Source organism: Chrysemys picta, chromosome 4 (assembly GCF_011386835.1).
Source record: "Chrysemys picta bellii isolate R12L10 chromosome 4, ASM1138683v2, whole genome shotgun sequence".
Lineage (NCBI taxonomy): Eukaryota > Metazoa > Chordata > Testudines > Emydidae > Chrysemys > Chrysemys picta.
Genome location: NC_088794.1, coordinates 122,326,451 through 122,351,346, shown reverse-complemented (window position 1 = coordinate 122,351,346; position 24,896 = coordinate 122,326,451). Strand labels below are relative to the sequence as shown.

The following is a 24,896-nucleotide window of genomic DNA, read 5'->3' as shown; positions in this document are numbered from 1 at the left end:
ACCGCAGGGGTGTGTGCAGACCGCAGTCCTGTCACAGAGAGAGGCTCTTAAATGTAGGCTGCAGTGTGGCATCGATCTCTGCTAGTGATCCAAGAACCAGGGAAGATAGGCATTCCTAAATTGCATGAGGGGCCAGGAACAAAACAGTTGGGGGAGGAGGCCTTTCTTGATAAGTTTTAGCCTAGTCAGTCGATAGTGTACTCACCCAGGATGTGGGAGATCCTGGATTCAAGTCCCCACTCCTTCTGAGGGGGAGAAGGGATTTGAACAGGGATCAGCCACTTCTCAGGTGAGTGCCCTAACTCAGTGGTTCTCAACCAGGGGTACATGTATCCCTGGGGGTACTAAAAGGTATTCCAGGGGGTACTTCAACTCATCTAGATATTTGCCTAGTTTTACAACAGGCTACATAAAAGCACTAACAAAGTTAATGCAAACTAAAATTTCATAGACAATGATTTGTTTATATTGCTCTGCATACTATGCACTGAAATGTAAATACAACATTTATATTCCAGTTGATTTATTTTATAATTCTATGGTAAAAATGAGAGTGTAAGCAATTCTTCAGTAATAGTGTGCTGTGACACTTTTGTATTTTTGTCTGATTTTGTAAATTTTTTAAGTGAGGTGAAACTTGGGGGTACATGAGAATTCAGATTCTTGAAAGGGGTACAGTCATCTGGAAAGGTTGAGAGCCATTGCCCTATCTATTAGGTTATAGAGTTATTTAACTCTTCACTTGCCTAATTAATATTTAGTTATTCAGTTAGTTAACTAACAACTTCAATAGGAGAGACTGACGGAGACCCATATAAGAGTATCCTAAAGTCCAGTGGCTAGAGCAATCGCCTCAGAGGTAACAGATCCCTGTTCAAATCACTTCTCTCCCTCAAGAAAAGTGGGGCTTGAACTGGGGGTTTCCTACATCCTGGGTGAGTCCCCCATCCATTAGCACAACCACAAAAGGCACATCTGACACCAAGTCAACACCCTGGACAAATTTCAAGTCCCTGCTCCAAAGCATGGAGGTTCTAAAGCTTTCCAGTGAAACAGTTTTACACATTCTTTGAACATGGGCAAACACGTTTTTTCCTACTCCCATTCTCAGAAATGACTGACCCTTTTAGTATGGGGAGGATGGGGGAAATCAACTTGAGGCAGACTCTTGGCATAGGATGTTTCAGCCCTGGCAGTTAACATTGCAAAGTTATAAGGAACTGGAAACGTGGTCTTTTAAAGAAAAGTGTTAGGCAGTCTATAGGTGTTTCTACCTGCACCATCTATAACAGTGCATGTGTATAAACCACTTGGGGAAATTCCTTACTGCCACTGATACCAATGCACAACATTGATGCTTTATATTAATCACTATTCTAATAAAAGTACTGATGGCTTGTCTGATTTTTAGATTGACATTTTATACCCATGTCCGTGCTCATCGAGGACTCAATTCTGAAATCTTTACTCACAGGAATAAAGACTGCCAAATCAGACATTATTGATCACTTCTTGTATGGTGTGAAACTTAGATTTGAGTGAGTCTGATTCTGCATCATGAAGTTAATGCTGCATCATGAAATGTAAACTTTTACTACCAAGAATATTATTTACTTATGTGAATAGTCTTATCAAAGTCAACGAGAATGCTCACAATAATAAAAGCTGGTGGTGTTTTGGGAATAGGGCTGTTAATTTATATATTAGGCAGCCAAAAGTGTTTTCTTCAACTACCTGGGTTTGTTTTGTTGTTTGAAATATTTAATATGGCATGCTATTACTGTTAAAAATATTTTAATGCTCCTGGTAGTTTTGAATCCTAAGACTATAGGTTTATAAAGCTGTGTTAAACTGTTTTTAATCCTGTATCTCTAGCCTTTTGTGAAGATGGAGACAGTGCCAGGTTTACGATATATGCACTTTATTTGGTATTGCAATACTGACATGATTTGATCATTGAATTGTTTCCCTCTTTTTCAGATTACTTATTTCAGTCTGTGGTATTACAATAAGCAGAACCAGCGCCGGTGGGTAGATTTGGACAAGCCTCTAAAAAAGCAACTGGACAAATATGCTTTGGAGCCGACGGTATATTTTGGAGTGGTGTTTTATGTGCCTACTGTTTCTCAGCTTCAGCAGGAGATTACCAGGTAAACTGCACATGTTTTTAAATTCAGCTTTTAACATTCTAACCTATGAATCTTCTTAAAATAGACATAATTGCCTGATTTCCAACCTTTTTAAAAATGGAAATGCAGACTTAAGGCAGAAACTGTGCCCAAACTGTGGCATTTATTATCCTTTTAGTGTATTTAGACTATATAACAGGGATCGGCAACCTTTGGCACACGGCCCGTCAAGGAAATCTGCTGGCGGGCTGGGACTGTTTCTTTATCTGCAGCGACCACAGGTTCGGCCGATCGCGGCTCCCACTGGCCGCGGTTTGCCGTTCCAGGCCAATGGGGGCTGCGGGACGCGGCGTGGGCCGAGGGATGTGCCGGCTGCCGCTTCCCGCAGCCCCCATTGGCCTAGAATGGCAAACTGCAGCCGGTGGGAGCCGCGATCGGCCGAACCTGCAGACACGGCAGGTAAACGGGCCAGGCCGGCCCGCCAGCAGATTTCCCTGATGGGCCGTGTGCCAAAGGTTGCCAATCCCTGCTATATAATAATGGAGTTACTCTTGGGATGAATTTTCCCAACGACCTTATGAGTCCATTGGAGCCTAGTAAAGTTACTCACAGACATGCTTGCACGATCAGCCTTTAAATTATTATAGGCTTTTCTTTCAGAGGAATACTTTGCTTCAGGAAACCAATCCAACACTTACTACCTGAAGAGCTGATAGAGGCAAGTTGTCCTGTTGTCAGCACACTCTGGTATTCGTAAACCATATTTGCAAAGTCCCATCTAAGGCTGAGTGTGATTATAGACAATAAAGATGGAGATCAGATAGGAAATTGTGCATCCATTTCCACTGTTGCTTTGTGAATTCACTGATCACAGGCACAAGTGCCAGGAAGTGCTGTTCATTGTAAAGGAGAATCCAGTTCAGCATGTTCACTGATCAGCTCTTCATATGGTGAATATCAGCCCAGATGAGAGTGCTTGGGTGGCTAATAGGCTTGTGTTTTCAGGGAGCTGACAACCAGTTAAGCACAAGCAAGACTCCCTCACACACTGAAGGCAGAGGGGTAACAAGATGACTCTCAGTCCTGGTTACCCTGAGAACTGTCACAACGTTAACTACAGGCTGCTGTGCTTTAATGCAGTGGGGTGTCTCAGAATACATCCTGCAGCTCCACCATATTATACAGTGCAGTACAAGTCCTGTTGACTTTGGTTCTCATTTTCCATGGGAAAAGCTGTACGCTTGTTTTCTTTATAAAAGGTTAAAATGCATAGTGGGCTGTTTTTCAGTTGTTTTCCAGGTTTGTAAGGGCCTGATCCAACTCCAAGACATGGAGTATTTCCATCAACTTTAACAGGTATTGGATTAGGTCCTAAGCTTGGTATAGGATTCCACAGGTTGACGTATCAGGAATTGTTTCAGCAAGATCAAAATATTAAAAGCTTTCACTTCGATTAGGCAGTTTTCTAATTCAGTGGAATGAAACTGCCAGTATTTCTAATATAGACATTCTTAGCAGACACAGAAGCTGTAAACTTTCTAGTGCAATAGCTCAGTAACGTTGCAATATACTGCCATGCATGAGACCCGAGTTCAGGTGCAAACTCTGTGTTCCTATACTGTGGGCAGCTAGATATAAAGGACTAGATTGTTATCTAATTCACATCAGTTAAGATGGGAATTAACTTCAGAGAAGTTCTTGGAGTTACTTACTCCTGCTCTATACCAGAATCTGGTCCAAAGAGTGTTAAACAAGTGGTATATTTGCAGGGCTGGCTCACAACATTTTGGCACCTGAGGAGGGGAGCGCAAATGACGCCCCATACCTCCTCGCCTGGGCCAAAACTTTGAAAGGTCTCAATTCTGCCTTCTTCCTGTTCTACTCCTCTCATGGTACTGCTTTGCTACCTACCCCAATAAAGGAGAACTAACAACTTAAAATGCCTTGTTCAAAAATTTTAAGTAACACTTACATTTGCTATTCAGGCATTTGAAAGTTAACTTTTCTTGTCTGCATAATAAACACTGGCATTTTTATGTGTTTGAATAATCAAAGTGGTATTTTCCGTGCCTTCTTGGTTGCAAAGATTTGAACTGCTTCCTGCTGAAGGTCCACAGTTTGGGCCAGCTCATGCTCTATTGAGATGGTTGCAAGGCCGACCAGCCTCTCCTGTGTCATTGTGGAGCGTAGATGTGTTTTTTATTAACTTCAGCTTGGAGAAGCTGCGTTCTCCAGTGGCAACTGTTACACGAAGTGTTAGAAGTATGCACAGAGCAACAAAAGTATTTGGAAAGAGGGTGGTCATCTTGTGTGTGTGTGTGTGTGTGTGTGTGTGTGTGTGTATATATATATATATATATATTCTAGAACAGCCTTTGGAGTTGATTCTGCTGAAATGTATCGTGAATGGGCTTTCAGTTCATCACCTAAATCACTCGCATCAGTATCGCTCATGTCATCGTGTGTCAACACTGTCTCTAGTGCCCTGCAGTGCTGGTGTAGGTCTTCTTCAGGTATAGTGAGGAGTTTTGGAATATCCTACAACATCCCAAATATACTGCTGTGTTCCGTGAGCTGCATGAAATGTTCTTCAACTGACTGTATTGTACAATCTAGTGCTTGGTTAAGGAATTCAACTTTGAATTGTTGTTTGGGGTCTCTTATGGGATTATCCCGTGCCTCGTAATCAAAATGTCATCTTCTTCGGCGACTCTTGAATGGGTGGGAAAATAGTTTCAGTGTGAAGTTCCTCTGCCAGCTTCTGTGCACTCTTCAGAACGTTTTGAAATCCCTCATCTGACCGGTAAGACTGTAGGTATGACTTTGCTTTGTCCAGTTGTTCCATTGCTCCAGATATCAAGGTCAATACCTTGGAGTCTCTTGCTTACAACATTTATTTCAAACAGTATGTCATGCCACAACACTAAGCCCACACAGAAATTTGAAGTTATGTATGTTTCTGGTGATTCCATTTCCCTCTGCCATTGTTCTCCCACGAACAGTTCCTGTCATAGCATTATCCTCTATAATGGCAACTATGGCATCATCTATCTTCCCAATTTGGTGTTTGATAGGCTTTATCGCCTCCACTCAACATTCCCATCATGTGGCACTCAGTGGTTTCAGTGTCAGAGAGGATGTTCCCAGATATTGCTTCAAACTTTGCCATCGATGAGTTGATGCAGAGAAAAATACATAGATGCTTTGAATTACATTAAAAAATTCAGCAGCCTCCCTAGAAGCTGATGCTGCATCACTGACCACTAATTTCAATGAATGAGAACTGTATGGGACAAAAAAAGCTCGAGGGTTTAACTCTTGGATCCGTGTCTGCACTCTTCTGTTCTTTCCTCTCATGTTGGCACCATTATCGTAGCCCTGACCTCTCATGTCAGCTATCGCAATTCCCGTATCTATGCTTCTTAAAAAGCTGGAATTTGTCAGACCAGCTCCTGTAGTATCTTCAATGTCAATAAATTCTAGAAAATGCTCTAACAGTCACCATTGCAGGGACATTTTCACTAGGTTTTGTTGTTACAAAAGGCACCATTAAAGTCATTTATTCCATATGGCTGATGTCAGGTATGCAGTCCAGAATAACCGAGTAATATCTTTCTGACTTCAGATCTGCCACAATCTTCTGTTTGACTTTTGTTGCCATTAACTGTATGATCTCATTTTGAATTGGGGTGTGTACGTTTCTTGGGTGGTGACTCTTCTTAGATGCTCCTGGAGTATAGCATCAAACTCAGCCATCAGCTCCACAATTTTAAGGAAGTTTCCATTGTTTGGCACATACAGCTGCTCTAATGTGCCACACAGTGCTAGGTTTTGGGCAGCAAGCATTCTCACAATGGCAATGAGCCTTTTCAGAACACTTTGCCAGTAAAGAGACTCTGATGCAATCTTCTCTTGATGCTGATCATCTATGGTAGCCTTTAACCTTAGTCTCATCTCAAGCTCTTTCCACCTATGGAATGCTCTCTGGTGATGTGCTGCCTTCTCATGGCATGTCAGATTTCTAGCCAGATTTTTCCAGTCCTTTGTTCTTGTAGAACACAATGTGGCTGGAACATTAGACTGGAAGAGTTTGCAACAAAAACAGTATACAGCATTCTGGGTTTTTGAGTACATAAGCCATGGCCTCTCCACTTTGTCACCATTGGGGATTTCATGCTAGTAATGTGTTGGATGGTGTAGCGATGTGGGACTTAACCAGCAGGAGGCGCCGCAGGGGTGTCTCAGGAATTAGCTCATTTCCAGCCTTGGAGCGCCCTCTTCAGGCTGGTATCCCGCTGCCACTTGGCCCCCGTGTCCCTCCCTGGACTCCAGTGCCCCTTTATCTGGGGTGCTGCCCCCTGGCAGTACACCCCTCAGTCACGGGGTCTCCCCCGGGAGACCCCCATCCCCATCTTGCTTCAGGTCCTAATGGCACCCCCCCACACAGTCTGGCACCTGAGGTGGCTGCCTCAGTTCACCTCATGGTAAGGCCAGCCCTGTATATTTGGCATATCCAAGGGAGTGCAAGGCCCACATTTGAGGGAAGTTGCCCATAATAAGATGGGGTAGTTGTATGAGCATCATATATTCCTTTAGCAGGTGTCCTGCAGGAAGAAAAAGAAACCTACTGCCTGGTTAGGGTGATTTCCTTTTGCACAAATGGGGAGGGATAGCTCAGTGGTTTGAGCATTGGCCTGCTAAACCCAGGGTTGGGAGTTCAATCCTTGAGGGGGATATGGGGCAAAAATCTGTTGGGTGATTTAATTGGGGATTGGCACTGCTTTGAGCAGGGGGTTGGACTAGATGAGCTCCTGAGGTCCCTTCCCACCGTAGCATTCTATGATTCTAAAGGGTTGTGTGTGTTTTTGGAGCAAAGGATTTTAGTCCCAGCTCTGTTTGTGTGTGATTTATGTAGCACTGGTATTTATTGTCATATAGCACATGGCTCTGTTCTTGTGGGAGAGGGGAAAATAGTAGAGAATACGTTAAGGTTGCCGTGTTTAATAGTCTTTGGTAAAGATGGAAAACATCTGTTTTCCTGTGTTTGGTCTGACCTGCATTTATTTATTGTTTCTAATGGCACGATGTACCTCCTGAAATGTAAAAAGATAAGATCCATGCCCCCAGGAACTCTTAAACTATTGTTCAATGTGATGTTGTAAAACAGTTAGGGGGACAGGGACAATACCAATAAAATTATGCAGTTAGGCCCTCATGCTGAAAAAACTTGTGTGCTTTACTTGACTTCAGATGGGACTGCTCAAGTGAGTAAAGTTGAGCACATGCTTAAGTGTTTGCAATATTGAGCAAGGGCTAATGTACCGCATGAGGACATTTAAACTTTTAAAAAAATGTATATATTCAGAGTAAATAAATGTTTTAGTTGGCTACGTTTCTGTAGGTTTTACTACAGCAGTAGTAGGTTTTAAGGAAGTGCTTTGTGGAGAGGCTGGTGGCTTGCTGGACTTCCTCAGAAAGCATGTTCCCTGCGTAGGGAATGGCATGGAAGAATGCAAAAAGGTGGTTGTGGGAAAGTGGTCCTTGATGAATGGAGGAGATGACACAGGTAGAGACCAGGTTGGATAAATTGGATGAGAGACCTGGTTGAAGGGAATGGATTATGTACGGCCTTAAAGGGGATGACATATAGCTTGCAGTGGATGTACTGGAGAAGCAAGAATCAAAGTGATTCAAAGGGAGGAGTGATGTCAGATTGACCATCAGGGATTGTTTTGACCAGCAACAGTGTTTTGAATGGCCTGAAGAGAAGTGGTGTGATTGTCAGAAAGGCGAGAGAAGAAGTGGTTATAGGAATTAAATAGCGCGATGAGGAGGACATGAGTACGTTTTTTATGTCTGGGCAGGCAGGAGAGATCAGATCTTGGAGATGTGTTGAAAGAAGTGGCAGGATATGGATACACTATAGGATGAGGGAGGAGCTGAAGATGAACACTAAGTTATGGGACTGAGTGACAAGGAGGATTGTGGTCTCCTCAATAATGAGAGAGTGAGGGAATGGGAGGGGATTTGGAAGGAACGATGCATGCAAATTCATTGGCTTCCAAAAGATTTTTTGGCTATATTGTACTGAAACAAAAATGAAAAAGCTGACGTGGATTTTTTTTTTTTTTTTTTGTAGATACCAGTATTATTTGCAACTGAAGAAAGATATCTTGGAGGGAAACATTCCTTGCACATTAGAGCAAGCAATTCATCTGGCTGGCTTAGCTGTTCAAGGTAAACAAAGGAATTTCACTAAGTAAATTTTAGGGATGGTGACTTGAGATATTTGGATGTATATTTTATATTTGTTGCTTACACGAACACCCCCTGTTATGGTAGATATTCTGTATGTAGTTATGTGGCTCTATGCCTGCCTTTTTTGTAAAATACATGATATTTGCTTTGAATTTATAATCATTTAATGCACCTGGATTATGGTGCCTCAGCACTTAGTTGGTCATTGAGAGCTTGATCCTCAAAACTGTATTAACTTCAGTGGGACCTACCCAAAGCCAAAGAGGGAGTCAGTGGCCCAGGAGTTCCTGGCTCTCAGTCATGTGCTCAGACCACTAGACCTCATTGCATCTCAACTGCTGCAATCTCCTCCTGTTGGTTTAGGAGCAGGAGAGGGGGATGCATTTTAATAATTAAGAATGTGTCTGTACACTCATATTCTTTTCTCCATGTTGTCTCTCGCGCCAACTCCCCCTACGCCTGTAATGTGCTTGCAGAGCTAATCCACAGGACCATTACCCCACATTCAAATCTCTCCCGAAGACCCCCTTCTGCCATGATGCCTACAAGAAATTAGCCATTTAATGTTGGCTAGTTGGGGGGCAGGTTGGATAGGTTATACATATATTTAAAAAAACCTAGAAACCCCCAGAACTAACAGTTTGCCTGTCTTCCCCATGACCAGATTCATTATATGTAGTCTTCCATTCCCACAACCTTTGCTTGCATTTTGTCTTCCAATATAATTACTAATAGTTTGTAAAACCACCAGCATTGGCCGGGGACTTGTGTAGTACATGAAACTTGTAGTTGATTTTTTAAAAATTAACTAAGTGTACATATTGATAGCATCACATTTAAAGAAGAGAATCTGTTTTTCTGCTTTGTTTACCAGTGAAATAGGGTGAATTAAAAATACCTTATGTATGTAAAATCAGTTTTTTGTAGTGCAGGCTAGCCCTTTAATACTCTTCATCTACCAAGTTCTTGCTTACTCATTTTATGCTCTTGGGAGAGTATAAATGTGTCTCTGCTCAGTGAGTTGTTTATGGGAATCTTTCTCAATATAATCCTCTTCTCAGATGGAAAATATTTTATCCTGTAACTTTTGCATTCTTCATTTGATCTGGCAGGGTTGTAAGAGAGGAATTGTATGTGTTAGTAACACACTGAAAAACCGGTGTAGAATAGTAGATCTTTTGGGTTGGTATTGCTTGATAACTAAGGTGACTTATAAGGTGGGTCAATTGCTTTTACCAGGAACACGCACACTTGGATTTTGGCAAGTTGGTGATTTGTCATTGTCCCCACTGAGGAATACCACAGCAATTTGTGATTTTAATAGTAACAGTAAATCCATTCCGAACACTAGTCTGATCATGAGTATAGTATTAATTTAATCTAAAATGGCTGAAGTCTCCTTTAAATGTGAATACTAGCCCACACAATACTATTCATTCTCAGTTAAAGACACTTGTCTAAGTACTTTTCTTCGGTGAGACTTCTAAATAAGAGCTATATTTTTGTGAGTTATATTTGTATATGAAAATATGGAACAGACATTCAGCAGAAGCTCTGGTCCCTTGAGACCTTTTTTCCTGAAGATTAATTTATAGCTTCTCTGATATTTATAGAAATGTAGGACTGGAAGGAACCTTGAGAGGTTATCTAGTCCATCTTCCTGCCCCAAGTTAGGACCAAATATACCTAAGCCATCCCTGACAGGTGTTTGTCTAACCTGTTCTTTAAAACCTCCAATGACAGGAATTCCACAACCTCCTTTGGAAGCCTGTTCAGAGCTTAACTATCTTGATAGTTAGTTAGTTTTTCCTAATATCTAACCTAAATCTCCCTTGCTGCAGATTAAGCCAATTACTTCTTGTCCTACCTTCAGTGCACAAAAGAACAATTGATCTGTATAACAGCCCTTAACAAACATATTTGAAGACTTTTATCAGAGCCCCTCCCAGTCTCTTTTTCTCAAGACTAAACATGCCAGTTTTCTGAACCTTCCCTCATAGGTCAGATTTTCTAAGCCCTTTATCGTTTTTGTTGTTTTTTTCTGGACTTTCAGATTTGTCCACATCTTCCCTAACGTGTGGTGCCCAGATCTGGACATGTTGCTCCAACTGAGGCCTCACCAGTGCCTAGTAGAGCAGACCGTTACAGCTGAAACTCCTGTAAATACACCCCAGAATGATTTTGGTGGTTTTTTTGCATCTGCATCACACTGTTGACTCCTATTCAATTTGTGATCCACTATTAGCCCCAGATCCTTTTCAGCAGTACTACTGCATAGGCAGTTATTCCCCATTTTGTAGTTGTGCATTTGATTTTTCCTTTCTAGATGAAGTTATTTAAACTTGTCTTTATTGGATTTCATCTTGTTGATTTCAGACCAGTTCTCCAATTTATCAAGGTCATTTTGAATTCTAATCCTGTTCTCCAAAGTGCTAGCAATCCTTCCCATCTTCAGATTTCTAAGCATATTCCCCACTCCATTCTCCAAATCCTTGATGAAAATATTGAATAGCATTAGACCCAGAACAGACCGCTGCTGGACCACACTAAATACATCTCCCCAGTTTGATAGCGAACCATTGGTAACTACTTTTTGAGTATGGTCTTTCAAGCAGTGTAGCACCTACCATATAGTAATTTAATCTAGAACACATTTCCCTAGTTTGCTTATGAGACTGTCACTTGCAACTATTTTAAAAGCTTTACTAAAACCAAGATACGTCACATCTACAGCTTCCCCCTATCCATTAGGCCAGTAACCCAGGGTATGTCTACACTACGAAATTAGTTCGAATTTATAGAAGCCGGTTTTATTGAAATCGGTTGTATACAGCCGATTGTGTATGTCCACACATAAAATGCTCTAGGTGCTCTAGTCGGCAGACCGCGTCCACAGTACGAGGCTAGCGTCGACTTCCGGAGCATTGCACTATGGGTAGCTATCCCACAGCTATCCCACAGTTCCCGCAGTCTCCGCCGCCCCTTGGAATTCTGGGTTGAGATCCCAATGCCCGGATGATGCAAAACAGTGTCGCGGGCGGTTCTGGGTACATGTCGTCAGGCCCCTCCCTCCCCCGTCACAGCAACGGCAGACAATAGATTCGCGCCTTTTTATCTGGGTTACCTGGGTTACCTGTGCAGACAACATGGAGCCCGCTCAGCACAGCTGAGCTCACCGTCACCATATGTCCTCTTGGTGCCGGCAGACGTGGGACTGCATTGCTACACAGCAGCAGCTGCTAACTGCCTTTTGGCGGTAGACGGTGCAGTAGACTGGTAGCCTTCATCGGCGATCTGGGTGCTGGCAGCCGTGGGGCTTGCCTTTTGGCAGTAAATGGTGTATTATGACTGTTAGCCGGCCTATTACAAGTCGGGTCATCGCACGTTAGCAGAGTCTTCCCCGAGCAGCCGATTGTGCAATAGGCCTGAAGACCATCGTCCTACACCGCCCCGTATTTGCTGCCAAGCACCCAGAAAGATGCCGAGGGCTATCAGTCACGCTGCACCGTCGTCTTAAGATGTAAAAAAATAGATTTTCTCTGTATTCATTTGCTTCCCCCTCCCTCCGTCAAATCAACGGCCTGCTAAACCCAGGGTTTTCAGTTTAATCTTTGGGGGGGACCAGTCTGTGACAGTTGTTTGTGTCTCTCCCTGATGCACAGCCACCGTTCTTTATTTTAATTCCCTGTGCCTGTACGCCATGTCGTCACTCGGCCCCCCTCCCTCCTTCCCCTAGGCCGTCAGATACTACGTTTGCGCCACAGCTCGAGCCGAGAAGCGGTTCGCGCCTTTTCTTTGAATTCTGGGTTGAGATCCCAATGCCCGGATGATGCAAAACAGTGTCGCGGGCGGTTCTGGGTACATGTCGTCAGGCCCCTCCCCCCTCGTCACAGCAACGGCAGACAATAGATTCGCGCCTATTTACCTGGGTTACCTGTGCAGACAACATACCACGGCAAGCATGGAGCCCGCTCAGCTCAGCTGAGCTCACCGTCACCATATGTCCTCTGGGTGCCGGCAGACGTGGGACTGCATTGCTACACAGCAGCAGCTGCTAACTGCCTTTTGGCGGTAGACAGTGTAGCATGAGTGATAGTCGTGGGGCTGGCAGCCGTAGGGCTGCATTGCACCAGCCCCTTGCCAGGCGATGGTATATTATGATTGGTACCCGTCGTCATCGTATTGGTGTGGCTGTCAATCATGGCCACCTGGGCAGACATGCTACTGTTTTGATGATGACGGTTACCAGTCATAATATACTATTTTCTGCCAATTGCCCAGTATTGTCTGCTAAGCACCCAGAAGAGGCCGAGGGCGATGCTGGGTGCTGGCGGACGTGGGGCTGGCAGACGTGGGGCTGCATTGCTACACAGCAGCAGCCCCTTGCCTTTTGGCAGATGATGGTATTTTATGATTGGTACCCATCATCGTCGTATTGGTATGGCTGTCACTCATGCTGCAGCGTCGGCTGCCACCTTAAGATGTAAAAAATAGATTTGTTCTGTGTTCATTTGCTTCCCCTTCCTCCGTGAAATCAACGGCCTGCTAAGCCCGGGGTTTCCAGTTTAATCTTTGGGGGCACCATTCTGTGTGACAGTTGTTTGTGTTTCTCCCTGTTCCTGTACCTGTACGCCATGTCGTCACTCGGCCCTCCCTCCCTCCCTCCCTCCCGCCCTCCTTCTCCTGGTCCATCAGATACTACTTTCGCGCCTTTTTTCTGACCAGGCGCCATAGCTAGCACTGGGATCATGGAGCCCGCTCAGATCACCGCGGCAATTATGAGCACTATGAACACCACGCGCATTGTCCTGGAGTATATGCAGAGCCAGAACATGCCAAGGCGAAACCCGGACCAGGCGAGGAGGCGATTGCAGCACGGCGACGAGAGTGATGAGGAAATTGACATGGCCATAGACCTCTCACAAGGCACAGGCCCCAGCAATGTGGAAATCATGGTGTTACTGGGGCAGGTTGATACCGTGGAACGCCGATTCTGGGCCCGGGAAACAAGCACAGACTGGTGGGACCGCATCGTGCTGCAGGTATGGGACGATTCCCAGTGGCTGCGAAATTTTCGCATGCGTAAGGGCACTTTCATGGAACTTTGTGACTTGCTTTCCCCTGCCCTGAAACGCCAGGATACCAAGATGAGAGCAGCCCTCACAGTTGAGAAGCGAGTGGCGATAGCCCTGTGGAAGCTTGCAACGCCAGACAGCTACCGGTCAGTCGGGAATCAATTTGGAGTGGGCAAATCTACTGTGGGGGCTGCTGTGATCCAATTTGCCAGGGCAATGAAAGACCTGGTGATAGCAAGGGTAGTGACTCTGGGCAACGTGCAGTCAATAGTGGATGGTTTTGCTGAAATGGGATTCCCAAACTGTGGCGGGGCCATAGACGGAACCCATATCCCTATCTTGTCACCGGAGCACCAAGCCACCGACTACGTAAACCGCAAGGGGTACTTTTCAATGCTGCTGCAAGCCCTGGTGGATCACAAGGGACGTTTCACCAACATCAACGTGGGATGGCCGGGAAAGGTACATGATGCTCGCGTCTTCAGGAACTCTGCTCTGTTTCGAAAGCTGGAGGAAGGGACTTTCTTCCCGGACCAGAAAGTGACCATTGGGGATGTTGAAATGCCTATCGTGATCCTTGGGGACCCAGCCTACCCCTTAATGCCATGGCTCATGAAGCCGTACACAGGCAGCCTGGACAGGAGTCAGGACCTGTTCAACTACAGGCTGAGCAAGTGCCGAATGGTGGTGGAATGTGCATTTGGACGTTTAAAAGCGCGCTGGCGCAGCTTACTGACTCGCTCAGACCTCAGCGAAAAGAATATCCCCATTGTTATTGCTACTTGCTGTGCGCTCCACAATATCTGTGAGAGTAAGGGGGAGACCTTTATGGCGGGGTGGGAGGTTGAGGCAACTCGCCTGGCCGCTGATTACGCGCAGCCAGACACCAGGGCGGTTAGAGGAGCACAGCAGGGCGCGGTGCGCATCAGAGAAGCTTTGAAAACGAGTTTTGTGACTGGCCAGGCTACTGTGTGAAACTTCTGTTTGTTTCTCCTTGATGAACCCTCCAACCCCCCCCCCCCCCCCCGACCCGGTTCACTCTACTTCCCTGTAAACCAACCACCCCACCCCACCCTCCCCTCCCCTCCCGCTTGCAGAGGCAATAAAGTCATTGTTTTTTCACATTCATGCATTCTTTATTAGTTCCTTACAGAGGTAGGGGGATAATTGCCAAGGTAGCTGGGATGGGTGGGGGAGGAGGGATGGAAAAGGACATACTGCATTTTAAAACTTTAACTCTTATTGAAGCCCAGCCTTCTGATGCTTGGGCGATCATCTGGGGTGGAGTGACTGGGTGGACGGAGGCCCCCCCACCGTGTTCTTGGGCGTCTGGGTGAGGAGGCTATGGAACTTGGGGAGGAGGGCTGTTGGTTACACAGGGGCTGTAGCGGCGGTCTCTGCTCCTGCTGCCTTTCCTGCAACTCAACCATACGCTCGAGCATATCACTTTGATGCTCCAGCAGACGGAGCATTGCCTCTTGCCGTCTGTCTGCAAGCTGACGCCACCTATCGTCTTCAGCCCGCCACCTCTCCTCTCGTTCATGTTGGGCTTTTCTCATCTCCGACATTGACTGCCTCCACGCATTCTGCTGTGCTCTATCAGCGTGGGAGGACATCTGCAGCTCCGTGAACATCTCGTCCCTCGTCTTACGTTTTCTCTTTCTAATGTTCACGAGCCTCTGCGAAGGAGAAACATTTGCAGCTGGTGGAGGAGAAGGGAGAATTGGGTTGTCCATTTAAAATGGGGTTTCAATGTAAAAGGAGGGGGCTGCGGTTTCCCGGTTAACATGCGGCACAAACACAAGTAAACCACCCCCCCCCCACACACACACGATTCTCTGGGATGATCACTTCACCCCTCCCCCCCACCGCGTGGTTAACAGCAGGGAACATTTCTGGTCAGACTAGCAGGAACGGGCGCCTCTGAATGTCCCCCTTAATAAAATCACCCCATTTCAACCAGGAGAGCTTTCTGGAGATGTCCCTGGAGGATTTCCGCTCCATCCCCATACACGTTAACAGACTTGCTTGCTTTTTTTTTTTTTGTAATGTTTACAAATATTTACAAAGTTACACTCACCAGAGGTCTCCTGTGTGCCCTGAGGGTCTTGGGTGAGTTCGGGGGTTACTGGTTCCAGGTCCAGGGTCACAAACAGATCCTGGCCGTTGGGGAAACCGGTTTCTCCGCTTCCTTGCTGCTGTGAGCTACCTACAGTACCTCCATCGTCATCTTCCTCGTTCCCCGAACCGTCTTCCCTGTGTGTTTCTCCAGTGAGAGAGTCATAGCACACGGTTGGGGTAGTGGTGGCTGCACCCCCTAGAATGGCATGCAGCTCCGCGTAGTAGCGGCAAGTTTGCGGCTCTGCCCCGGACCTTCCGTTTGCTTCTCTGGCTTTGTGGTAGGCTTGCCGTAGCTCCTTAATTTTCACGCGGCACTGCTGTGTGTCCCTGTTATGGCCTCGGTCCTTCATGGCCTTGGAGATCTTTTCTAATACTTTTCCATTTCTTTTACTGCTACGGAGTTCAGCTATCACTGCTTCATCTCCCCATATGGCGAGCAGATCTCGTACCTCCCGTTCGGTCCACGCTGGAGCTCTTTTGCGATCCTGGGAGGACTCCATGACGGTTACCTGTGCTGATGAGCTCTGCGTGGTCACCTGTGCTCTCCACGCTGGGCAAACAGGAAATGAAATTCAAACCTTCGCGGGTCTTTTCCTGTCTACCTGGTCAGTGCATCTGAGTTGAGAGCGCTGTCCAGAGCGGTCACAATGAAGCACTGTGGGATAGCTCCCGGAGGCCAATAACATCGAATTCCGTCCACACTACCCCAATTCCGACCCGCAAAGGCCGGTTTTATCGCTAATCCCCTCGTCGGAGGTGGTGTAAAGAAACCGGTTTAAAGGGCCCTTTAAGTCGAAAGAAAGGGCCTCGTTGTGTGGACGTGTCCAGGCTTAATTCGGTTTAACGCTGCTAAAGTCGACCTAAACCCGTAGTGTAGACCAGGCCCCAGACAGAGAAGGAAATTAGGTTTGTTTGGCACGATTTGTTGTTGACAAATGCATATTGGCTGTTACTTGTAGCCCTGTTATCTTCTAGGTGCTTACAAATTGATTGTTGATTAATTTGTTCCAGTAAAGTATCTTTCCAGGTGTCAAAGTTAGGAGACGGTCTATAATTCTCTGGGTGTCCTCTTTGTTCTCCTTTTTAAAGATAGGTACTATGTTTGCCCTTCTTCAGCCCTCTGGGAGCTTTCCTGTCCTCCATAAGTTCTCAAAGATAATCACTAACAGTTCTGAGATTGCTTTAGCTGGTTCCTTACCAGGCCCTGCTGACTTGAATACATGTATCTTATCTAAATATTCTTTGACCTGTGCTTTCCCCATTTTGGCTTGTGTTCCTTTCCCCTTGTTAATATTAATTGTGTGAAGTATCTGATCACAACCTACCTTTTTAGTGAAGAAAGAAGCAAGATACATTAAACACCTTGGCCTTCTTGATGTCTTCTGTATTTAGCCCACTTTATTTCTCCTGTTCAACAGCTGGGGCCAGATATAGAGGCAGGTTCTCTGTCCCTGTGTGATCCCTTTGGGCTGATTGGGTGACCAAAAGAGAACCAAAACCTCCCCTAAGTCCCTGCTGTGAATACTCCCAGTATGGGGAAGCCTCCAGCAGGTACAGAGCATGCAGAACTGGCTTCTAGGCCTCACTCCCCACGTCTCCCAGCACAGGGATCATTTTAGGGTGTGGAGGGGAAGTGTCCAGTGTGTTCCAACAGTCCCTATCTTGTGTACAATCTCTATGGGACCATATCCAGTGGAGCTAGTCAGAACAGCCCTTAGTCTGTTCTAATCTGCACCAGAAGTGGGACTGCCGTAGAGAATCAGGGAGCTGTGATCATCTTCCTGACAGATACCTTCCTCCCTACCTCCCATTCTTCTGCACCCAGTGGAAGTTGTGTTGGTTTGGATGTTGACAGCCAGCATCCTCAGTAAAAGAAGCCTTAAGCCAGGACCAGGCCTACTTGAATCCTGGGGAGGGGAGGAGAAGGGAGGGAAAATCCAAGGGCCAGAATACAACTGGGTGCAGGGATAACAAATGAAAAGAGAGGAACAGGAGTGGAGTTCCTAAAGTATTAAGATCAAAAGGATTAGTGATTGAACTGTGTCACATGACCAGTCAGAAGAGGAACACAGACTAAGTAGGATATTTTAGGAGAAAAAGGACAGAAAGAAAGTCTCACCACCACAGAATACCCCCCGCCCTCCTGGTGTGATATGGCATTTCAGCAACTCTGACTTGCTCTCCTCCTCGCTATGTCATTGATCTGGTACGATGGTTAGAACCCTGAAAATCTGCAGATAACAGCTTCGTATTCACAGATATCTGCATCCATAGATACGGATCTTTGTGTACCATCTCTGGATTACAGATTTGATGCAGATCCAAATTTTTATCTGTGCTGGGCTCTCTGTTATGCAGGGGGTCTCAATCAGCAGGGTTGCGATTTCAGGGGGTCTGCCCGTAGTGCTGAAGCTCGGAGCCCCGCAGGGCCCTGGACCCCTTGAAACCAGCTCGCAGCTTCACAGGGGGCCACAGATGCCCAGTTGACAAGCGCTGCTCTAGAGGGTGCTAGTGCAGATGCAGATCCTTATATAAGGTGGAGTGCAGATCTTAGGTCAGATACAATTTAGTTACCATGGATATGAATCCAAATTTTTGTATCCATGCAGGGCTCTAACGATGGTGACTTGGCCTTTATCCAGGTCTCCCTATAGTTCCACCCCTTCCAGGGTATCAAGGCCCCAAATAAATAATGTCCAACAACATAGTGATAATCAACACAACATCTTCTGTCCTTCCTGAGCTCCTCTTCAGCCTTGCAGGGCTCCCCCCTGGAAACCCTCAGCAAAACTCAGAAACCAGACAAAAATACAAACTAGAGCAACTTCTGCTTGCCTAGGTTTCAGCTTTTAGAGCATCTTAGGTTCTCCCAGTTCTCCTCTCTCCTACAGAGCACCAACCCACAAGGCTGTCTCGCTAGAAACTTGCCACTTTTTCAAGCTCCCCTCTTCCCCCCGCCCCAGCATTCACTCCCACTCTTGTAGTTTCCCCACAATTCTCCCTCCACTGAGCTTCTGTCTGACTCTTCGCACAGGGCAGGAACTCCAGATCTCCACTCTCCTGGGTCTCCTTCTCCCAGCTGAGCTCCTCAGTGAGCCTGACGCACCCTCCAGGTATAACAAGTTGGTGCTAATTCAAGCTCTGAGGCCATGTCTACACTACAAAATTAAGTCGAGCTAACTTACATTGGCATACAACCACTGTAGAAATTACATTTCTTGTAAAAGTGTGTCTACACTTTGTTCCTTGTGTCCTTGTGCATGTCTTCATCAGGAATGCTTGTGTCGATTGTACTGTCAGTGTGGGGCATTGTGGCAAGGCTCCTGACCTCCAGTAACCGTCGACATAAGCAACGCAGTGTCAACATTGACACTGCATTGACCGAACTACGTTGACCCCTTGACTCTATGCTGCTCGCGGAGGTGGAGTTATTAAATTGGCTTAGCAGGGCAGTTACTTTGACAGGAGTGAAATCGAAGTGTAGACACTTTTATAATTAGGTCAATATAAGATGCCTTGTGTTGACCTAACTCTGAGATATACACTAGGCCTCTATCTCTATTTAGCCCCTTTTTGGTCAGTATGGGGTTTATACACTCATCACAATATGATTTGCTTAACTGTTACACTTTGCAAAGTTTACTGACTATTGTACAGTGTCATCCGCTACTTTCAAATAGAGTTCATTATTATGGAGCTATACTGTACAGAGAGTGCATCCTTCACACTGAACTAAATCCTTTGATCATCACAAGTACTTGAATCCTACCTGTTCTTTCATTTCCTTAGCTGACTTTGGAGACTACGATCAGTATGAATCTCAAGAATTTCTACAAAGATTTGCCTTGTTTCCTGTGGTAAGTACTTTCTTCAGCTGCTTTTCTGACATTATTGAAAGAAAACAAATGGTTTGGAGACCCCTTACGAAGTGAGCAAACACGGTATTAACAAATAGCAGTGCTTGATTAGAGAGAGATTTCAACAAAGGGATACGTGCTTATATAAAGGCTGAGAACCACTACTTCTCTCTCTCGTTTACTGCTCCCAAACCAATCAAAGAACAAATTATTGAGGTTCTGCAAGTAGGTCTAATTAAAGTTTTTATCAGGTAATTGAATTACACATAATGCTTTAAATTGCACAATAGATCCCAATTTTCCAGGACATTGCAATGTTTAAAGATGTTTGTATAGTATAGTGAAGATAAATGGTGGGGAAAAAACAAAGTGTGGTGTTTTAGGTTTTTGCAGTAATCTGTTCACAGCCTACTAACCACAGGCTCAGTTGGAAGTCAGGTTCCTACTGAGTGAAGGAACTAATTATTTTATCCTTTAGAATTCCTTCTACTAGCTCTTTAACTAAATTCTGCTTTATGTTAAGGGTTGGTTACAAGAGGAAAAAGTCCTGGAGGAAGCAACACAGAAAGTGGCCTTGCTGCATCAAAAGTACAGGTAAGATTTCCTAAATGCAGAAATTGTGGAGCCCTTCAGATCTAAGGGCTTGTCTATACTACAAAATTAAGTCGACTTAAGTTAGGTCGACCTACAGCCATCACAATAATTTAAATCGGTTCTGTATGTCCATACAGTATGCACCTTCTGTCAGTGGTGTGCATCCTCACCAGGAGCGCTTGCACCAACTCAAGTGGGGCATTGTAGGGCACTGACACAGCTGGAGCCCCACCGTCCCTGGGCTGACAGCTGGAGCGCTGTATTTTGTCCAGTTCTGGGTGCCACATTTCAGGAAAGATGTGGACAAATTGGAGAAAGTCCAGAGAAGAGCAACAAAAGTGATTAAAGATCTAGAAAACATGACCTATGAGGGAAGATTGAAAAAATTGGGTTTGTGTAGTCTGGAGAAGAGAAGCCTGATGGGGGGACATAACAGTTTTCAAGTACATAAAAGGTTGTTACAAGGAGGAGGGAGAAAAATTGTTCTCGTTAACTTCTGAGGATAGGAAAAGACGAAATGGGCTTAAATTGCAGCAAGGGCAAATTAGGTTGGACATTAGGAAAAAATTCCTAACTGTCAGGGTAGTTAAGCACTGGGATAAATTGCCTAGGGAGGTTGTGGAATCTCCGTCATGAGAGATTTTTAAGAGGGGTTAAACAAACACCTGTCAGAGATGGTCTAGATAATATTTAGTCATGCCTTGAGTATAGGGGACTGGACTAGAAGACCTTTCGAGGTTCCTTCCAGTTCTATGATTCTGTGGTATAGGTGATGTTGGATATTTAGGTAGTGCGATATAGAGCTTCTCACCCATATGTTGCTGGTTCAAGTCATCCTGGCTCAATAGTGGTTGAAAGTTGTTATTGTATGATGCTGTCTCACTCCTATATCTAGAGTTCAGGTCTCCAAATCACTAAAACTATGAGTGCAATTAACTGGGAATAAATAATTAGGAACATCTACTGCTCTCCTGCCAGAGGTGTTTCCTCACGGTCAGAGCTGAGACACAGCTGGGGATGAGTAGTGTGGGGAAAATTGCATTTCTCCCGTCTGTGCCGTGAATGTCAAGCTTCTGTGGATATTTACAGCCAGGGTAAAGTCAGGACATTTGAGATAGCAAATGCACATCATAATAATGTTGCTTATCAGGGCAAAAATAAATATTGTGACTTCATTGTTATAATGTTTATAAAGTCCTTTAACTTAATCTCTCGTTTTAGTGTAATGGAAATTGTGACCACAATTATTATTGTTTGTTAAGAACTAACAGTATGCTCAGAGCTGTATCAATCTAAAGGTAACCTCTGTTTCAAGGTGTTTACAGTCGAAGTCACAGAGATAAGACACGGTGCACTGGGAGACCCAGAGGAGGGTGTCAGATGAGATTCCTTGTTTGTTTTCCTGATCTCACTCTTTTTTCCTCTAGTTGTATAATGTTGGGCTGAAGATGGAGTTTGATGTGGCTCAGTGTTGTGGGTTTGTTTTAAGCAGCATGGAAGCAGTGAGTCTTTGGGAGGAATTGGAATGAGGAGAGGGGTGAGGACTGACCTATCAGGATTGGGGGCTTGTTCTGTGCATAATGTGCAGCATAGAAAGAGGAATGTAGATGGGAGTGGGAGAAGAAAGGTGCAGGAGCTGAGGTTGATGTCACTGTAGGAGAAAAGAGGAATGAGAAGGGATATAATAAGCAATTAATGTGTCTCTTTTTTGTACTGTACAGGGCTAAGCATTCTGTTTGTGCTAAAGAAATAAATAATCTGAGATGCAGGCTGGAGTAGAATTATGCAGGGCCCTGAATGGAAATATTAGACATTCAGTTTTGACACGGTGGGTGATGGGGAATCAGGGGAGAGATTTGAAGAGGGATGTGACATAGTCTCAATAGACATAGCAGACGAATTGGCGAGAAGCACTATGGAAATCAGGGAAGCTAGAGAGGAAGAGGTTACAGGAGTCCAAGCGGCAGGACCTGGGCAAGTGTTTTAGCCACTTGGACAGACAAGAAACAGCAAGATTTCGCGATAGCCTGGATATCTTACTAAGTGCTTTTTGAGCTTTGAGAGCATGCTTCAGAGTAATACAATTAGGAGTCCCCCACTGGTACAAGTTTAGAAGTTGATCACTAGATTAAAAGTTACTGTTGTGTTTATTTGTAGAGGCCTTACACCTCCTGATGCAGAAATGTTATATATGCAAGAGGTAGAGAGAATGGAAGGCTATGGTGAAGAGAGCTACCCTGCAAAGGTAAGGATGGCTTTGACACTTGACGTGACTTAACAAGTGCAACCATCTTCATATCTATCTTCTTTTTTAAAGAAAAAAAACAAGAAAATCCAATGTATAAGAAACCCCTGGGCCCAATACCCCATCTCTTAGTCACCTGAGTTGTCCCAATCACTTCACTGGGATTACTCTGGTGCATAAGGGCTGCTATATCGAGTCCTGTGTTAGTGCTGCATGATGAGGAGAGGTCATGATCTCAAACTAAAGATTAAGATTTGCATTGCCTATGTAAGAACCCTTCGGTGACCTCACTGAAGTGAATAGTTGCTGCTGCTGTAACTTTGGCTCATAAAGAGTTTCTTTCTTGTGATTTCTGTTTACTACTTCCAGGACAGCCAGGGAAGTGACCTATTTATTGGAGCATGTCTTGATGGTATCTTTGTGAAACACAAAAATGGCCGGCCTCCTGTTGTATTTCGGTGAGTATTGTCCCCTGTCAGAATAATGCTGATAAGTATTTTGCAAATTAACATTTTATGTGCAGTCCCCAGTTGCTTTCATGGCATCTTGGATGAATACTGATCTTACTCATTAGCACAGTTCCAAACATGGGCCCAGTCTTGCAGTCCTTGTGCATACATACTGTAGTCAATGGGAGTTTTACCTATATAATTGCTGCAGGATTAGTTCATTTAGATCTATGTTATATATGTGTGTCACCTACAGTTATGTATATTCCTCTGTGCAAATGCATGTGACTCTAAAGGCAGCATCATTTTGCCAGATACAGGCACATACTTTTACGATTGCACATCCCCAAGTAATTTATGTGCATGTTTGTTTGGTTTTTGGTATGTTGAGGGGCTGTGTGGTGTTCTATATATGGAAATATGAAGAGGAGAGTTGCATTACTATTCTGAAGTGATAGATGGTTTGCTGTTTGCAATTAGGCTGTCACTGGTAGTGAAGCATGCAGTCTTCCTGGACATTCTCATAGTTAAACATTTTAAAAATGTTTTTCCATACTAGGCATGGCCTTGAGATCCATGTATCCAGGGCCCAATTCCAATAGGCCAGGGCCCAATTTCACCTTTGGATGCAAGCACACGAGTCCCACTGACTTCAATAAGAGCTGCACATGTGCATCCATGGGCAGAATTTGGCCTACCAAATGAATGTCATGTAGCGACACATGTGGAAGGCTACTTTCAAGGACATTGGTGACTTATAGTTACCATTGTAGCCAGGTAGACATTGTTCTCAGTGGATTTTATCTGATCAAATCGAGTTTGTGACTGATTGAAGACCAAATATTGGAACCTCTCTGCAACCCTAGAGTAAGTGGGCCATGCACAGTGAATCTCTACAGGCCCCAAGGTCTGCTCACCCTTACCTGTCTTCTCATTCATTTTAACCAGGTCTTAATTGCTCTGAGCATTCTTGGTTACTGGACATAGCTTTTCTTTTACAATGAGTGATTAACTTTCAAGCAGTTAGGACATGCTAATGGCTAGTTTCTTGTCTTAAACGCATAAAAAAAAAGTTTAATAAGTTGAGACAGCAAAGTTGAGCAGGAATGGCAAAGTATTATCCATTATAAATAATACCACTCACACTCATACATCCTCCAAAGAACTACAGTTACGTCCCCATTTTCCTTTTAACAATAATTTAATGGGTGTGAAGTTATAGTCTGCTTCTTTAATCACTATTGCAGAGTTTGCCACACATGAGTCAGATGTGGGGCGGGGGAGAGGGGGGAGTTATTGCTCAGTTAGTCCTCATCCCTCCCCCCCCCACAGATAGGTTTTGTTTTTCATTTATATTTTCTGTATGCTGAAAATCCAGAGCTTACTTGTCATGTCTTCTCCCCATATCCTTAGGTGGCATGACATTGCCAATATGTCCCACAACAAGTCCTTTTTTGCATTAGAACTGGCAAATAAAGAAGAGACAATCCAGTTCCAAACTGTAAGTGAGTGAGTTTTTATTTCTCTCAGTCTAAAGCTATACAAGTAAACCACAAAATAAGACAATCCCTCAAACTATTTTTGTCCAAAATGTTATATTTTTTTCAACTTTGTAGTTATATGGAGGTTTTTTAGTTGCTGTTACAATTTTTAAAAAGCTTTAATTATAAGGGTGGCACAAATATAACATTTTAAATTCTATGGCTGCTTCAGCAGTTTTTATACAAAAGTAAAAGGCATTAAGAAATCTTATCTTTCGTAAATACACCAAAAGTGCTGAGCACTCTGGTGTAAACCAGCAAAGCATTTAAGCATGTGTTTAAATAAGACTTTGAAGTTAATGGGACTATTCACATGCTTAAAGATAAGTACATGTTTAAGTGCTTTTGCCGGGTCAGGGCCAGAGTGCTCAGTGCCTTGCAGAATTGAGCCTTTAAAGCATTTGTCTATTCCCTTCTTCAAGGATATAATTTTTGTAATAGTCTTAAAGTGTGATATGCACCGTATATATGGTTATTCAGTGTTCTGAGTCATAAGATTGTTTTCAACAGAAGGCTGCTATTTTCAACTTTTTTTAATCTAGTGGAGTGTTCATGCTTGAGCAGCTGGATTAGTCCTGCAAATTACATGGTTCCTAAGAAACTTTGATATAGAAACTGCTACATCAA

General features: G+C 44.4%; 2 protein-coding genes across 10 annotated transcripts in view; one reads left to right on the top strand and one right to left on the bottom strand.

The window, feature by feature from the left end:
* PTPN21 (protein tyrosine phosphatase non-receptor type 21) overlaps positions 1-24,896 on the top strand; it is a 65,894-nt gene that overhangs the window by 19,102 nt on the left and 21,896 nt on the right. For all 9 annotated transcript variants that reach the window (XM_005285370.5, XM_005285368.5, XM_065593488.1 and 6 more), the window contains 7 exons: positions 1,981-2,150; positions 8,269-8,366; positions 19,373-19,440; positions 19,964-20,034; positions 22,192-22,279; positions 22,649-22,737; positions 24,142-24,229. In XM_005285370.5, coding sequence (XP_005285427.1) covers positions 1,981-2,150; positions 8,269-8,366; positions 19,373-19,440; positions 19,964-20,034; positions 22,192-22,279; positions 22,649-22,737; positions 24,142-24,229 — 672 coding nt within the window. The remainder of the gene's footprint in view (positions 1-1,980; positions 2,151-8,268; positions 8,367-19,372; positions 19,441-19,963; positions 20,035-22,191; positions 22,280-22,648; positions 22,738-24,141; positions 24,230-24,896) is intronic.
* Positions 14,577-16,414, bottom strand: LOC135983184 (myb/SANT-like DNA-binding domain-containing protein 2). Its single transcript, XM_065593491.1, has 2 exons — positions 15,543-16,414; positions 14,577-15,164 (listed from the first exon to the last, which is right to left on the bottom strand). The coding sequence occupies exons 1-2, from the start codon at positions 16,081-16,083 to the stop codon at positions 14,695-14,697; spliced, it is 1,011 nt and encodes a 336-aa protein (XP_065449563.1). The 5' UTR covers positions 16,084-16,414; the 3' UTR covers positions 14,577-14,694.